The 14344-nt window shown below is 40.3% G+C and overlaps 1 protein-coding gene across 1 annotated transcript in view; it reads right to left on the reverse strand.

The window, feature by feature from the left end:
* Positions 1 to 13198, reverse strand: part of TMEM131 (transmembrane protein 131) — a 239251-nt gene extending 226053 nt beyond the window's left edge. The window contains exon 1 of the mRNA XM_032397376.1: positions 12461 to 13198. Coding sequence (XP_032253267.1) covers positions 12461 to 12641 — 181 coding nt within the window. The 5' untranslated portion in view covers positions 12642 to 13198. The remainder of the gene's footprint in view (positions 1 to 12460) is intronic.
* Between the last annotated feature and the right edge of the window lie 1146 nt (positions 13199 to 14344).

Genomic DNA, 14344 nt, shown 5'->3' on the forward strand with positions numbered 1-14344 from the left:
TTATTTGAGAGAGAGAGAATGAGAGAGAGAGCACATGAGAGGGGGGAGGGTCAGAGGGAGAAGCAGACTCCCTGCCGAGCAGGGAGCCCGATGTGGGACTCGATCCAGGGACTCCAGGATCATGACCTGAGCCGAAGGCAGTCGCCCAACCAACCGAGCCACCCAGGCGCCCCTATTTCAAAAGCTTTTAAAAGAGTTTGGTAAAAAGGAGGAAACAAAGAAAGAAAGAGAAAAAATAAAACCATAAATGAAATGCACCCATCATCTAGAGGGAGCAAATGTGTGAATGTGAGAGTAGCCTGTTAGCAGTTAGCAGCCTAAGTTCAATGGGCATCATGGACAGGTTTTCTAGAGGCAACAGAGATGTGGGTTAATTCACCATGAGAGTTCAGTGGAAGGATTTTAAGATAATTGCTGCTGTAATGCAAACAGCCTAAATCAGTAGCTTAAAGTAAAAACCATAAGAAAATTTCATTTGATACAGCATTAACATCTATCCCTAATAACTCTTAAGACTAAGACTCTTAAAAATGTAAGAAATTTTCTATTATCAAAAACATCTAATTTCAACCAACTGCCACAATCATACTTCACAATGAGACACTGAAGAAGTATTTCCCTATAAAGATGAAAAAAGATAAGGCCTGCTTTTTCACTATTTTTATTTAACGGTGTTCTAATACTCTAGCCAATGCGACAATACATGTAAACATACATATTATTGAATAAGCTGTTATTCAATCATTTGGGGCCTACAAAAATGGCAATTTCAAATGGTTCAATTTAATGTGTGTGTGTTTGTGTGTGAAAGGAAAATAGAAAATATTAAAAAAGATGTCAACAAGTTCCAAATTTGTCTAATATTTTAATGCAATCCTAATCAAAAAGCAAATAGAGGGGCGCCTGGATGGCACAGTCAGTTAAGCGACTGCCTTTGGCTCAGGTCATAATCCCAGGGTCCTGGGATCAAGCCCAGCATCAGGCTCCCTGCGCAGTGGGGAGTCCGCTTCTCCCTCTCCCTCAGCCCCTCCTGCTGCTTGTGCTCTCTCCCTCTCTGTCAAATAAATAAAATCTTTTTTAAAAAAAGCAAATAAAAAATTTTATATTTTCTTCAAAATGATTTTAGGGTTTGTAGAGAATAAAAACAAGACAGACAAGAAAATGTTTTTGGAAGAACAGCAATTTAGGGGGACGGAATGACCTGCCAAGCCAGCTAATAAAATGGACAAATGAATAAAATAAAATAAAATAAAATAAAATAAAATAAAAATAAGACAAAGATGGAATACTTAAATTTAAAACAAAAATATACATCAGTTAGGAAAAAAACAAAATCAAGTAACTCATCCAAGTATGAGAGAGAATTTGCATGAAAAGGAAATACTGTGTATAACTCAATAACTGGTGTTAAGGCAACTAACCATTTGAGAAAAATAGATTCCCTACCAGATACCAACAGACTGATGAATTAAAGGTTTTCATTTACAAATAGAATCACAGAGAAAAAAATATTGAATATATTTCATGCATAGGGCTTTTTACACATAACAACAAAGGCAGAAACCATAAAGGAAAAGAGTGACAGATTTGGCCAATAAATTTTAAAATAATGATATAAACATAAAATTGAAATGTAGAAAATTGAAATGCAAATGGAAATTTGGAAAAATGAAATCCTTAATTGTTCACTTAAGTCAAAAAGAAAAATCCAAACCCCAACAGAAAAATTGACAAAAGACAGAATCAAACAATACAAAAGAAATACAAATGGCTAGCAAATGTATAACAGTATTCAGTCTTACTAGTAATTTTTTAAATGTGTCAGACACTGTGTTGAGAGCTTTTTACCCACCACCTCAGTAAATCTTTGCAACAACTCAATGAGAAAGATGCTGTTATTATCCCTACTCTATGGATAACGAAACTTCGACATAAAGTGGTCAGTCATACTTACCAAAGTCACAGCCAGAAAGCAGATGGCCAGAGACCAGAGCCACACTGTGAGTCACTATTTCCACTTCCCAATATTACCTCTTAGAGTCCTAGGCAAGGCCATGAGTTCTCTCACTGACTGAGGTAACTCACAAAGCAGTTCTGATATGATCTTCCTCCTCCAACTCCTTGCCATACACAGAACAGTGGTGTCCGGAATTCTTTCTTCGTGGACACACATTTTGACTTAGGTCCATATGCAGAATACCACCTAGGATCACTCAGAATCTCCCGAGGTTATGAGTCTCAGAATACCAGCTAGAGCTCTTGAGCCCTCCTCTCTGAACCTGAGGTACTTCTTACTCCTGACTGTCTCATCACTCAGTGGTACAAACCCGTGGTTAAGAAACAGTAGCAATTTTTAAAAAGTCAATTAAAACAAAGTGACAACTTTTCTTGCCAGATTGGTGAGGACTTAAAAGAAGAGTAACAGCCAATGAGGGAAAGCAGGCACCCTCACAAAATATTGTTGAAATGTGAACTGATAGTTTTTTTCAAAGGCCATGTGGCAAATATCTATTTTTCAAATGGGGAGCAGGGGGAGAAAAAGCAAGAGAAGGAACAGAGACTAGAAAATTGATGACTGATGTTCTTTTTTTTTTTTTTTAAGATTTTATTTATCTATTTGAGAGAGACAGCCAGAGTGTGTGTGAGAGGGAGAGAGAGAAACTGAAGCTGACTCCGCACTGAGCACAGAGCCTGATGTGAGGCTCGATCCCACAACCGCGGTATCAGGACCTGAGCCGAAACCAAGAGTCGGACACTTAACCAACTGAGCCACTCAGGTGCCCTGGTTCTTTGTACTTGATAGATTATAGAAACTGTTCTCCATTTACTCATCCATATTTTATAACTTGTTTCATTTTTACAATCAACATGAATTTTTTGTGAAAGTGAAAAGTTTTTCCAAAACTGACCTCCAAACTGTATGCATAGGAGGACTTATATTATACTGTCTCATTTTACTGGAGATTAGAATCATGTATTATATTATCACAAGCAAGCACCCCCCCAGGAGTACTGACAGCCACAGAGGAATTGTAACCAAGAATTTATCTGAAGAGTTAAGGAAGAAGGACTGGCACCCCACATAGGGCTAATGTGAGGATTAAATGAGATAAGGTATGCAAAGCAATTAACACAGTGCTTGCACAAAGAAAGTACGTGATAAACATTAGCCATCGTCATTAAGTAATTATAGGCATTACCAATTAGAGGCAATAACTGCAAACGTACTATAGTCCCGAAATGGTGAAAAATCAAACTTGTATAAATACTACCATTTCAGAAATACCTTGTCTTCATTCTGGTTCATCTTTAATTGGTTATGGTTCACTGCTTCTTCTACCAAGACAGGACTGAAGGTGTTCAAACACGTAAAATGCTTGGTCCAGGAAGAACATGACCCAGTCCTTACCCTCCAAAAACTCATGCTCCTATACGAGCACAAATAAACCCAAATGCAGTTGGGAAGGAACTGACAATATTCAGAAATTTTCTATTTACAAGACTCTCTAAGATCCTATTAAAATTCAATCTAACTCCAGCCTGCTTCTTTCTTGCATCTTCTTCTCGTCAACATGAGTCTCAAGTAACCTTTTTTCACATCCAGACAGAACCCAAGAGAAGCCCCCGGTATGGTGAGATAAACCTTTAAATATGAAATAATTCCCCTACATGTGAAAGATCTGAAAAGAGAAACTGACTCTTGGTAGTGCTAACCACTACTTCATTCCCTAATTTGCAAATCAAGAAGCAATACTTCACATGAAGTCACCAATTCACCAAGCATTTCTTAAAGTGATCCAGTTTGAAAAGCACACTGCCCTCTCTTATGCACTGCTCTACCAAATAACTTTTGGAATGACAAACTTTATTTATTAAAGAGCTCTGAGATAAGGCTTAAGTTCTAGACACACCTTTCTACTATAAATAATTCGTTAGAAAATCTGCTTCCAATTTAATCATTCCCCAAAAAAGAATATCCAGGTAGGGCCCTTGCCATACCATGAATACAAACTGCTAATTAATTTCTATCAGTAGAGTTGTCTTGGGCTATTTCTCAAACTTTACTGTTGCGACAGTTTTTTACTATCACATGTTTTGATCCAAATGTAATACTATAACTATATAAAACAGAGTTAGTTAAGAAACAAAGTTAGACTGTCATAACATTTTGCAATCGTAACTGATTTAGAAAATAGTCACAAATTTCTTAGAACTTAAGAAGACTTAAAATATGTTTCAGTTTATAGGTAAGCAATCTAAGGAAATACTTTAAGCATGTAGAATATTTTGTTTCAAATACAGAGCATGTTTGTTTTCTCAAACACTACAAGTTCACAACACTTACTCATACAATAATTGAGATAATTTGTTAAAAAATGCAGGTTTGATTTATAGTAGCATAAAAAATAAAATACCTAAGAATAAATATAATAACCAAGAGGAGAAAGGCTTGTACACATTGAAAACTACAAACACTGCTGAAAGAAATTAAAGACAACACAGATAAATGGAATGACATCCCATGTTCAGGAACTGGAAGACAATACTGTTTAGATGTCCAAACTACCCAAAGCAATTTACAGATTCCATGCAATCCCTATCAAAACGACAAGAGCATTTTTTGCATAAACAGAAAATACCATCCTAAAATCCATATGGGATTTCAAGGGACTCCAAACAGCCAAAACGAACTCTGAGGATTTACACTTCCTGATTTTGAAACATGTAACAAAGCTACAGTAACGGAAAGTGTGGTACTTGCATAAAGAGACAAACAGACCAATGGAATAGAGAGCCCAGAAATAAATTCTCATATATGGTCACATGATCGTCATACAAGGGCTCCAAGACCACTCACTGGGGAAAGGACATCTCTTCAACAAATGGTGCTGGGAAACAGGGTATTCACAAGCAAAATAATGAATGTGGACACTCATACAAAAATTAACTGTAAACAGATTAAAGAATAAAATGAAAGATGTAAAACTAAAATTCCTAGAGAAAACAGGGGAAAAGCTTCATGACATCGGATTTGACAATGTTTTCTCAGGTAGGACATTAAAAGCGCAGGCAACAAAAGCAAAAACAGACAAATGGGACTACATCAGACTTAAAAACTTCTGTGTATCAAAGGTTACAATCAAAAGAGTAAAAGGGCAACCTATGGAATGGGAGAAAAGTATCTGCAAATCATCCATCTGATGAGGAGTTAATAACCAGTATATATAAAGAACTCCTGCAACTCAACAACAGAAATAACCCAATTTAAAAGTGGTCAAAGGACTTGATAGATACTTCTCAAAAAAATAAAAATAAAATATATATATATGAATGGCCAGCAAGCCTATAAAAAGATGCTCAGTATCAGTTACAAAAATGCAAATGAAAACCACAATGAGATATAACCTTACATTCATTAGGATAGCCACCATAAACAAACAAACAAAAACAGAAGATAACAAGTAACAGAAGATAACAAGAATATGGAGAAACTGAACCTTTGTAAACTGTTGGTAGAATTGTAAAATGGTGCAGCTACTATGGAAAATAGTATGGCAGTTGCTTAAAAAATTAAAAATAGGGGACGCCTGGGTGGCTCAGTCGGTTAAGCAGCTGCCTTCAGCCCAGGTCATGATCCCAGGGTCCTGGGATCGAGTCCCACATCAGGCTCCTTGCTCAGCAGGGAACCTGCTTCTCCCTCTCTCTCCCTCTGCTTGTGCTCTCCCTGTCAAATAAATAAAATCTTAAAAAAAAAAAAATTTAAAAATAGGACTACCTGGGCGCCTGGGTGGCTCAGTCGTTAAGCGTCTGCCTTTGGCTCAGGTCATGATCCCAGGGTCCTGGGATCGAGCCCCACGTCGGCTCCCTGCTCTGCGGGAAGCCTGCTTCTCCCTCTCCCACTCCCCCTGCTTATGTTCCCTCTCTCGCTATGTCTCTCTCTGTCAAATAAATAGATAAGATCTTAAATAAATAAATAAATAAATAAATAAATAAAAATAGGACTACCATATGACCCAGTAATCCCACTTGTGGGTATATATCCCAAAAGAATTAAAAGCAGGATCTCAAAGAGACATTTGCACACCCATGTCCATAGCAGAATTATTTACAACAGCCAAGAAGTCAAAGCAATCCAAACGTCCATTGGTGAGTAAATGGATAAATGAAATGGAAAAAAATGGTATATAAATACAGCAAAATATTACTGAGCCTTAAAAAGGAAGGAAATCCTGTCACATGCTACAATATGATGAACTTTCAGGACATTATGCTAAGTGAAATAAGCCAGCCACAAAAAGACCCTGCATGATTCCACTTATATGAGGTATCTAAAATATTCAAATTCATAAAAATGGAAAGTAGAATGATGGGGCTGGAGCAGGGAAGAGAGATGGGGAGTTGTTGTTCAATAGATATGGATAGAGTTTCAGGTGTACAATATGAAAAAGTTCTGGAGATCTGTTCCACAACAATGTGAATACACAATACTACTGAACAGTACTCTTAAGATGGTTAAGATGGTAAATTTTATGTGTTTTTTTTACAATTATATAGAAACAAACAAATAAAGCAGGTTTGACACTTGATCGTGACAGACATGTCAAGGATCCTCTTAGACTTTAGGCATTTTTCAGACCCTTGCTCTAAGTGCTCTATGTAACAAAATGAATCAGACAAAGAGTTATGGCTTTCTAAGAATCTTTCTAAGGCAATCACACAGGAATGAAAGAAAAACTGATCTAGTACTATGAATGAAACTAATGACCACCTAACCCAAAAATGCCTTCATAAGAATGAACAAAGTATTAGAAATGAACTTCTTTGGGAGCTCCTGGACCTCTAATGGAAGTCTCAAAGAGATTTCCCTATTGTCAAAAGCTGATGCCACTACCAGCCTTTGGATTATCTCCAGTTCCTTTTAATCAGGGCTAGTTTCTGAGAATATTCCACATGTCTAGGCTAACTTGTCATACCAATCCAGAACTAAGGAATGTTCACAGATTTTAGTCTTAATCTTGACCTGAGAATCTATCAGGTACTTAAATCATTGAGAACAGAGTCAGTAGCTTTCATTACCAAGTATCTGTTCCCTAGGTTATCTATTCATGGGTTTCCTTGGTTTCCTGTTAAGAATGTACATGATCCAAAATTGCCTGTGATCATTTTAATGGTTAATGATATGGATGATATGGATGTTTACAGCTGGTTAAAAAAAAAAAAGTGCACTTCAGTGGAATACTTAATACACTGCCTCTGCAGGAACTGGCAGTCCTGCTCTTTCTCCAACTGGTATATATCAAAATCTACTACCTTAAGTACTCATCCAGGATTATATAGTTGGTTCTAGGAACAGACGGCTTGGGATGAACATGGCTCAACTACCTACCAACTCTGTTACCTTCAGAATACTACTTAATTTCTCTGTGCCTGTTTCATGATCTATACATTGGTGTATAATAGAATCTGAAACCTTAAAATCCAAAAGTTACAGAAGTGTGGTTTACATAAGTGTATATCGCTCAGTTACAGGGAAAAGCAACATGCAAAGAAAAAAGTGGTGTCACCCTATGTCTTATTATAGCAGAATTCCTAACGACACCAGCAACCAAGGTCCAAGTTTCACCTGTACTCTTGACTCTCAGCCCAGTCTCAGGTATAAGGGGGAAGATAAGGTCATTTTGGGTAAACCTTCATTTAAAACTGAATGCCTGCTATGTGCATACATAGCTATTGACCAAGGTTCAAAAATTCCAGTCTGGGTGAAGAAATGTCCCCCATAAAATTTTAAGTTGCTAAATGTGTCAGAATGAGTAACAAAGACAATGCAAACAGAAATGGAGAAAGTCCGGAGGGGAGAGCCCACCGCAATGCCTCCGGGCTGGAGGCCGTGGGAGAGCTGACCAAGATGGGGAACAGACACTGACACCACTTGCTTAGGGGTCAAAAACAAGACCAAGTGGCAGAGAGAATAATCACAGCATTAATAAAAACTGGGAAACCAGGATGGTGTGAGATAATTCTGACCTGGACATGCGCAGTGCATATGGGTGGCTGCACACACGTGTGAAGGAAGACATCCCATGGGCGACTAGAAAGGAGTGACTGACGACTAAGGCAGGATGATAACCAAGAAGTACAAAGTCATGGAAATGAAAGGAGAAAAGTTCCAAGAAGCAGCTATCAACAGTGTCTGATGCTGCTTAAAACAGATAGTGAGGAAAAATTCAGCCCCAGAAAAAAAGGCCTCTCCATCTGCCAAGGCCGGTCAGAAAGCTCAAGCCACGTGTAGATGGAAAAAGAGTTTCTAAAATATCAAGCACTCAGCAATGATTTAATTTTTCCCCAAGAGTAGTTTGGCTTATTACTACTCCGGATGATAACAAATTAGATGATTTTACATCTACTCTCAAAGCTGATCTTTTTTGGCAAGAGTCTATGAGGACCCACTGAAAGGATTATAAAGAGAAGGAAAATAGTCATTAACAAGAGAAAGAGAGGACACACTTTTTCCAACTACAGGATTCCAAAGCTTCTGGCAGTAGCAAACAGCTTTTAGTAAAAGTAAGCCAACAAAAGTTCATTAGTGAAGCAGTTTTAACAAAGTAACGTTCTACTTACTAGGCTCAAATTAAAGAGTAGCCATTCTACCACCATACAAAAGATTAAAACAACTCACTCTTAAGAAAATCACTTCTAAAAATATTTTTACATTATAAAGTAATAATTTGATTAGAAAAAAATACCACTCCTAATCAATTCTACCATCCTAAAACAAATCCCCTAATTACATTTTAATTTCTTTTCTTGTGGCCTTTATTACTAAGTATTTTGTTCATATGCTTTGTAGATAAAACATTTTTGGACCCTCCTCCTGTGTCTGTCACAAATACAAACTTAAAAACAAAAATTTCTACACAAAACTAAAGTATCCTGGGTGGCTCAGATGGTTAAGCATCTGCCTTCGGCTCAGGTCATGATCCCGAGGTCCTGGGATTGACCCCCACATCGGTGGAGCCTGCTTCTCCCTCTCCCTCTGCCTGCCACTCCCCCTGCTTGTACTCTCTGTCAAATAAAAAACAAAAAAATCTTAAAAGAAAAAAAAAAAAAGTACCCAGCAAACAAGTTTAAAACCCCTAATAAAGAATACCAAACTTTGCCTTGCCATTAATAGCCAATTAATAATACATGTGACATTGAAATTTGTCACAGACTAAAACAACCATATTCCTGAAAATCTATCCAAGTTTATATCTACTAGATACATAAAATGTAGCTTTTTATTTATAATAAATTAAAAGACAACCATGCCTTCCAAAACCCACTTGACAGTGAAACTTTATTACCTGATATAAGATGCTCTTTTCAAAAGCTCCTATCTGCTGGCCACAATGGGCAAATTAATAAATCAAAATACTACTGGGGCGCCTGGGTGGCTCGGTCGGTTAGACATCCGACTCTTGGTTTTGGCTCAGGTCTTGATCTCAGAGTTGTGTAATCAAGTCCCGCATTGGGCTCGGTGCTCAGCGTGGAGTCTGCTTGCCCCTCTCCTTCTGCTCCTCTCTCTCTCAAATAAATAAATAAAAATCTTTTAAAAAAAATCAAAATACTACTAAAAATTATGTGTTTAACATACATACACATATTTTCATACATATTTTTATATTTTTACTACACATATCTATTTTCACTATTCTCAATATCTAGATCTTAGCTTCAAGAAAAATTTTGACACCAATCCAGAATAAGTGAGTTATCTGTAGTAATCATAGTAACTTCTTCCTCTCCCAACTCTTTCAAAATCCCTACAAACTGTAGAGCACAGCCAAAATATTCTGAAAGGTCCCTTTTCTCTGAAATAATTATACACCCCCACTGATCAGTAAAATTGGATGTTAAGATACAGGAATGTTAAAACATCCAGAATGTTAAGACAAGGAATGGCTCATGCTTCTGACTTAAGGAAATTAACATCTAGTCCAAACATAAAAAACTGCATTAGATAATGCACTTAGCTATTTCTGCTGTTTTTCTTCAAGAGACAATGAGTTTTATTTTGTTGTGAAGATTTTCTAGTGAAATTCTGCTGCAACTGACGAAAAATATACAAAATACCAAACACCCAGAGAACCATCATTAATATTGCAGGAAAATCTTAACTCTGAAAAATCACTAGTTTATACTACTAGCATAAACACAAAAAATCCTCAGGGTATAAATTGACAAACTGAACTTAGCTACCTTCAGAAATCTGCCCAGGCTTCCTAAAAAAACTCAACAGCACTTTTTTAGGGCAAATGCTGTATTTGTGACCTATCAGATGCCAAACTCATGGTATCACCATCATGTAAAAATCAATCTCATTTCTTCTACTAACTCAAACAAAAACAATACTATAGTTTGATCAGCAAGAAGGCTGAAAGCACAGGCCATTTTTGGAGCAACCTTCACAGAATACTTGATTAGAACCAGATTGTATCTATGATGGGCAGAGGCTTATGTTCTATAATAGTATAATTACCATCAATATCTTGACTAGCTGGTTTGTACATTCAAACTGTTCGTACAGACACAACATGGGCCACAAAAGCTGTTTGATTCTGCCAGGACCACTGACTGATTCAACCACATCTTTTCATACTTTACACCCTGGCAAGAAATTCTCCTCATCTGAGCCTTACACTTAGGGGTATTAGAGATATTCACTAAAATTTACAAACTAAACAAACAGGAAATTAGCAAATATAATTTAGGCTGACGTTTCTCAAACAAGGGATTTGTTAACTATACACAGAAAATTAGCATATATATGGCTGTGGGGGGGAAAGCAGCAGAAGGATAATATAAACTTAATGTTTTATGAGACTCAATCATTATTTTATTTCCCTGTGCTAATGGCCCATGAAGATAGTCATTCACTCAAACAAATGTTAAGTCCTTACTGTGTGCCTGGCACTGTATAAGGTAAGCAAAAGAACAGAGAAGCAAGGACACAATACCTGCCAAGGACTACTTGGAACAAAAGGAGACATGCCCATTAAATTACTGTACTGTTTTAGCTTTATTGGACACCAACTACATGCCAGACCGTACTGGACACACAATCATCTAACTGCAGATCTGTAACCAATCAATGAACTATGACAGTAACAGGCCTGACTAGTCCTAAAGCAGCAATATTTTATTCTGGAAATAATCTTGCCTCTGTCAATTAATTCTTTCAACAGATGGCAATTCTCTTAATAATTTCCACCTATGTTAACCCAGACTAAGGTTGCTTACAGAGTTAAATGAGAGAATGGAATGTTTTGAACAGTAGAGAGAAACACATTAGTACTTTAACATTAATTTGGTTTGCATTTAGCTATTGCCTTCAATAACGATAACAAGTGACTTAAATCATAAAGCAGAACACCAACCGGAAAGTTACTGTGGCAAAACATTATTTTCTTGTAGTGGCAGTTTAGTGGAAAGTGGAAGCTAAACTAACAAGTTCTGCTTAGCTTTTTAAAAACCATTCACTTTTGGTGATTTCTTTGTGAAAGCTCTGTGACCACTCATTTCCCTAGGGTCAAAAAAAGGTGGTGCCGACACAACTACAGATTTGGTCCTCTAGGTTACAAAGTAATTTTTAACCCTGTAGAAGTACCAGTTTTACATTAGTATCATTCGATACTAATGGGTTTTTTAAAAAATAGGGGTCAGTTCTTAACTAAATTACAATAAAGGTTTGCAAACTAGAAACGATATTTGTTTTTAAACTCTGCCACATTAAAGATGACACCCAATCTTAAAATAAATTAAAAATGTAAACAGACTTCCAATAGCTTACTATAGAACTAAACAGAACTGTATTATATATACCGAACTGCTAGCTAAACAACCAATACTGCAAAGCGATAAAGGAGAGGGAAGCTGAAGAAAACAAGATTCCTCTTCAAGAAATGTTTGAACAAATTCAAAGTAAAATTTTGTAAGCTATGTTTTGAACCTTTTCCACCAGTCTTGCTATTTTTACTACGACATTTTCTATGTGCACGCCGTTATCAAAACCACAACCAAAGGGGGGAAAGTGTCCTAAAATTTGAGTATTAACAGCAATCAAATCTAAAAATATGCCCCTCCTACACAGTGGGCCAAGTGGCAAGAAGATACGAGAACTCAGGAAGTTTTGAAAAGGCAGTGACAGCAGTCAAGAGGAAAGACAAGGGGAAGGAATCACGGAGAACAAGAACAACTCCGTGCAGCCAACGCCGCGAGTTGGCATTGGAACTGCAAGTTCCCGGCTCGGGACGGGACTCGACCGAGCAACTTCGCGCCGGACGGAGCTGCGCGCTCGGCCGCCCTCCGAGCCCCGAGCCGCAGCCCTTCCTCCCCGCTCGCAGCCCCGCGGCCGCCTCCGGGAGGGCGCGCTGACAGCCGCGGGGCCGGGCCTGGGAGATGCCGGCCGGCTGACACCCACCTTCCTTCTCCGCCCGCGCCGCGGCCACTACGAGGGTCATCACCAGGTGCAGCGCTCCCAGTAGGCCGGCGGCCGCGCTCCGCGGGCCCCCGCCGCGGCTGGCCGCGGGCTCCACACCGGCCCCTGCGGACGTGGAGGCGGCGGCGGCTCCTGCTGCTCCTCCTCCAGCCCGCTTCCCCATCCCTGCCGGCCGGGGGCCGCCGCGCTCGAAGTCCGGCGCGGCCCTTCTCGGCGAGGCGGCGGCAGCGGCGGCGCGGGAGCCGTGGTCCGGGTTTTGGCCGCGGCGCCGGGTGCGAGAACGGTTCCGGGCCCAGGGCTCGGGCTCCGGGTGTGGGTCCGGGTCCGTGCGTGCGTGTGAGCAAGAGTGTCAGTCACGGCCTCGGCCTCGGCATCGCCTACGAAGAGTCGAAGCGGAGAGGCCACGGGTCAAGCACGGCGGGCGGCCATACTGGAAACGGGCACGGGCCGCGGGCTCTGGGCGCTGGCCTGCGAGGGGCGGGGCGCGGCCCTGGGCACCGCCCCGCCGTACCGTCACCTAGGGGGCCAGCAGGTCAGTCTGTCTGCCCCGGCGTCCGTGGGTCCGAATTTCTTGTCCCGGTCTCGGAGGCCCACGCCTTCACGGCCGGACAGGACACAGGCAGTACAACCCCAACCTGTCACCGCTGCCCCGCGGAGGAGGAGGAGGAGGGAGGCAGGCCCGGGCCCAGCCGCCAGGACTTATGATGGCGGTTCACGCTTCGCAGAGGTAGTGACGGCAATCACGTGGAGACAAGGAGGCCTTGCCGCGCAGCCGCCTTGGGGTGTGGGCGGGGCCGGGAGGAACTGCGGGGCACTGGGGGAGGTTCGCCCGCTGCTCCAAGGCGGGAACTAACCCCTTGCATCTCTGGTACTGCAATGCGAGAGCCTTCCAGAGGACGGGGTGCGCCTCCGGACCTCGAGGCCCAGCGCGGAAAATCCATTCCAGTGACTCCTCCTCGTCTCACTTCCACCTTTCGGGCCGCCTGAGAATACTCCTGGCCTGATTCAGTTCCTGGCGCTTCCTTGAGGACAGGGACCCACTCCATTCATCGTTATATCCTCAAGACACACTACACAGAAGCGCTTGATGGAATCATCTTGCTCTTGGAATTGTGCCTGCTTTGCTGCGGGAAAATCCTTTGCTGTGTGTATATAAAGCAGCAGTGACCCTGGACGGGGAGGGCAGATCGTTCTTTAGAAAGTGCCCAGTGGCCGTGCTGGCTTTGTCCGTCTTGGAAATTCTTAAGACGTTTTATACAGCTAGTTCCTGCAAGGCCCAAATCAAACGCCTTCTTTAGTATCCTTCAGGAAGCCTTCTCATGCCTCTTTCCAAGGAAAATAAGATTTCAGAAAGGCTTACGAAAGAAACTCAAAGTGCTACCCTATGCAGTAGTCTTCTTTGTCAAGCAAGCACTTAAGTTTTTTATTTATAAATTAATATATTTTTAATAGCCTTACCCTAATGATTGTGAAAAGCAATTTTCTTTTCCTGAATATTAGTGTTAAAATTGAATAATCAGATTTTGTTCTTGATGTAATGTAGGAATAATTATCTCTAAGTTGGATTTTCTGTATTTGTGTATGTAAGGAAAGAGATTTCTAGAAGGCTTTTAACTCACTAAAGAAATCAAGCCCAAGGAAAAGTAACTGAGTGCCTTAGCTGGGGCAAAGAGTACTTTCCAATGTGCAGCACAAAGAGTTGGCAACCCTCCCCCCATTACCAGGTTCAGGGCAGACAAGTCTCTCCGACTATGAAATGCTCAGGTTCTCTTACACAGGAATCAACTACATCCCCTGATTAGCCTGAGGCTCAAGAGCCACATGGGAAATAACTTGCATATGTCTATAATTGGAGCTTAGACATAT

Source organism: Phoca vitulina, unplaced genomic scaffold, assembly GCF_004348235.1.
Source record: "Phoca vitulina isolate PV1807 unplaced genomic scaffold, GSC_HSeal_1.0 scaffold98, whole genome shotgun sequence".
NCBI lineage: Eukaryota > Metazoa > Chordata > Mammalia > Carnivora > Phocidae > Phoca > Phoca vitulina.